General features: G+C 53.9%; 1 protein-coding gene across 10 annotated transcripts in view; it reads left to right on the top strand.

The window, feature by feature from the left end:
• The window catches only part of CCL1 (C-C motif chemokine ligand 1), a 43,907-nt gene that overhangs the window by 20,485 nt on the left and 21,959 nt on the right, over positions 1 to 1,463 (top strand). The window contains exons 1-2 of one of the 10 annotated variants that reach the window (XM_029210894.1): positions 38 to 175; positions 1,335 to 1,449. The exons of 5 other annotated variants lie outside the window; for them this stretch is intronic. In XM_029210894.1, coding sequence (XP_029066727.1) covers positions 100 to 175; positions 1,335 to 1,449 — 191 coding nt within the window. In that variant the 5' untranslated portion in view covers positions 38 to 99. Of the gene's footprint in view, positions 1 to 18; positions 176 to 409; positions 538 to 1,334; positions 1,450 to 1,463 lie in introns of those variants that run through there. 4 more of the 10 variants (XR_003791841.1, XR_003791845.1, XR_003791833.1 and 1 more) reach the window with 4 other exon arrangements.

Raw genomic sequence — 1,463 nt, 5'->3', positions numbered from 1 at the left:
AAGCTCTGGGTACTGCAGGATGGGCCAGAGGACAGCTCTTCACTCCACCAGACTCCTTGAGGGACTCCTTCCAGGGAGGCCTGAGCTGGACGTCCCGAGATGAAGGTCATCACCGCTGCCCTGGTGTGCCTGCTGCTGGCCAGGGCGTGGCTACAGGATGTGGATGCCAAGAGCAGTGAGTTTGGCTGGAGTCACTTTGCTCCTCCTTGGGGAGGGCGGAGACGCAGGCAGGTGCTGTGGGGCTGGGGGCAGGCTCACCCCTTCATCTCCACTCCTCCAGAAAGAATTCTCCCTGAAGAGGAGGAAGGGAGGACTTGCTCGGGGGCAGGGGGACAGCAGGAGAGCCATAAGCCTGGGGCCAACACAGACCGCTGAGCAGCTGGCTTCAGCCAAAGGAGGCCAGCCTCGTCCAGATCCTGCGGACTGATGGAGGGCAGCTGTGAGGTCATTGAGGCCAAGCTGGAGGCCTGAGGTCCAGAGGAGGGACTGACTGGGGTCTCGCCTCCACTGTGTAACAGATAACAGGCAGAGTCTGAGGTCAGGACCTGGGGCTTTAACAGTTGGCTAACCTTGGGCAAGTTACTATACCTCCCAAACTCTGGTTTCGCTATCAGTAAGATGGGTTTGATCATGCCTACTCTCTAAGGCTGATGAGAGAATACTGACCTAACAGCAGACATATGGAAGGGGCTTTGCAAACGGTCAAACTAGGAGGAAGGAGCCAGGATTGAAATGCAAGTCTTTTGAAGGTGGGGTGTGTGTAGGGGGGGTTACAAACCGGCAGAATGGGAGTTGTGGGTCAGAGCTGAGAGGACCAGGGTGGAGGGTGAGGTTGGGATTGCGTGGAGCTGATCAGTTCCTGGAAGCTCTTGCCTGGTCATTTCATCAGTCTGAGCTCCTAAAACAGTCCCTAATCCTGCCCCAAATAGTGGACTGCTGTTGAATCAGACTCACAGGGTCTCAGGGCCCTTGAACCCAAATGTAAGGGCAGAACCATACCCTAGTGGTGGGATGTCAGAACTAGAATAGCCTTTAGAAATCAGTCTAAAGAGTCTTGCTTTTCAGCTGGGAAGTCTGGGGCCCAGGGGAGGGCTCATCGTGACCAAAGCCACACAGCTGTTTTGTGGGGAGCTGGGATCTGAACCCCAGTGTCCTGACTGCCTAAATACAGAACTGGGTGGCTGATGAGACACTAGTGCCCTTTGGATGTGATCCCAAAGCCTGAGCCTGTTCTGGAAGGGTTTTTTGTTTTTGCTTTTTTCCCCATCCTGGATGAGAGGAACTCAGTCCAGCTTGAGAAATGGATGCAAACCATTTTTGCGCTTCTCTTCTAGTGCATGTGTCATCCTCCAATTGTTGTTTCACACTGGTGGAGAGAAAGATGCCCCTGCAGAGAATCCAGTGTTACAAGAACACCAGCTCCACCTGCTCCTACAAAAACCATCTAATGTGAGTGGTTGTAT

Source organism: Monodon monoceros, unplaced genomic scaffold, assembly GCF_005190385.1.
Source record: "Monodon monoceros isolate NGI ecotype Baffin Bay Population unplaced genomic scaffold, NGI_Narwhal_1 Super_Scaffold_9, whole genome shotgun sequence".
Taxonomy (NCBI): domain Eukaryota; kingdom Metazoa; phylum Chordata; class Mammalia; order Artiodactyla; family Monodontidae; genus Monodon; species Monodon monoceros.
The sequence above is the reverse complement of the archived record's forward strand: the minus strand, read 5'-3'. Positions and strand labels throughout refer to the sequence as shown.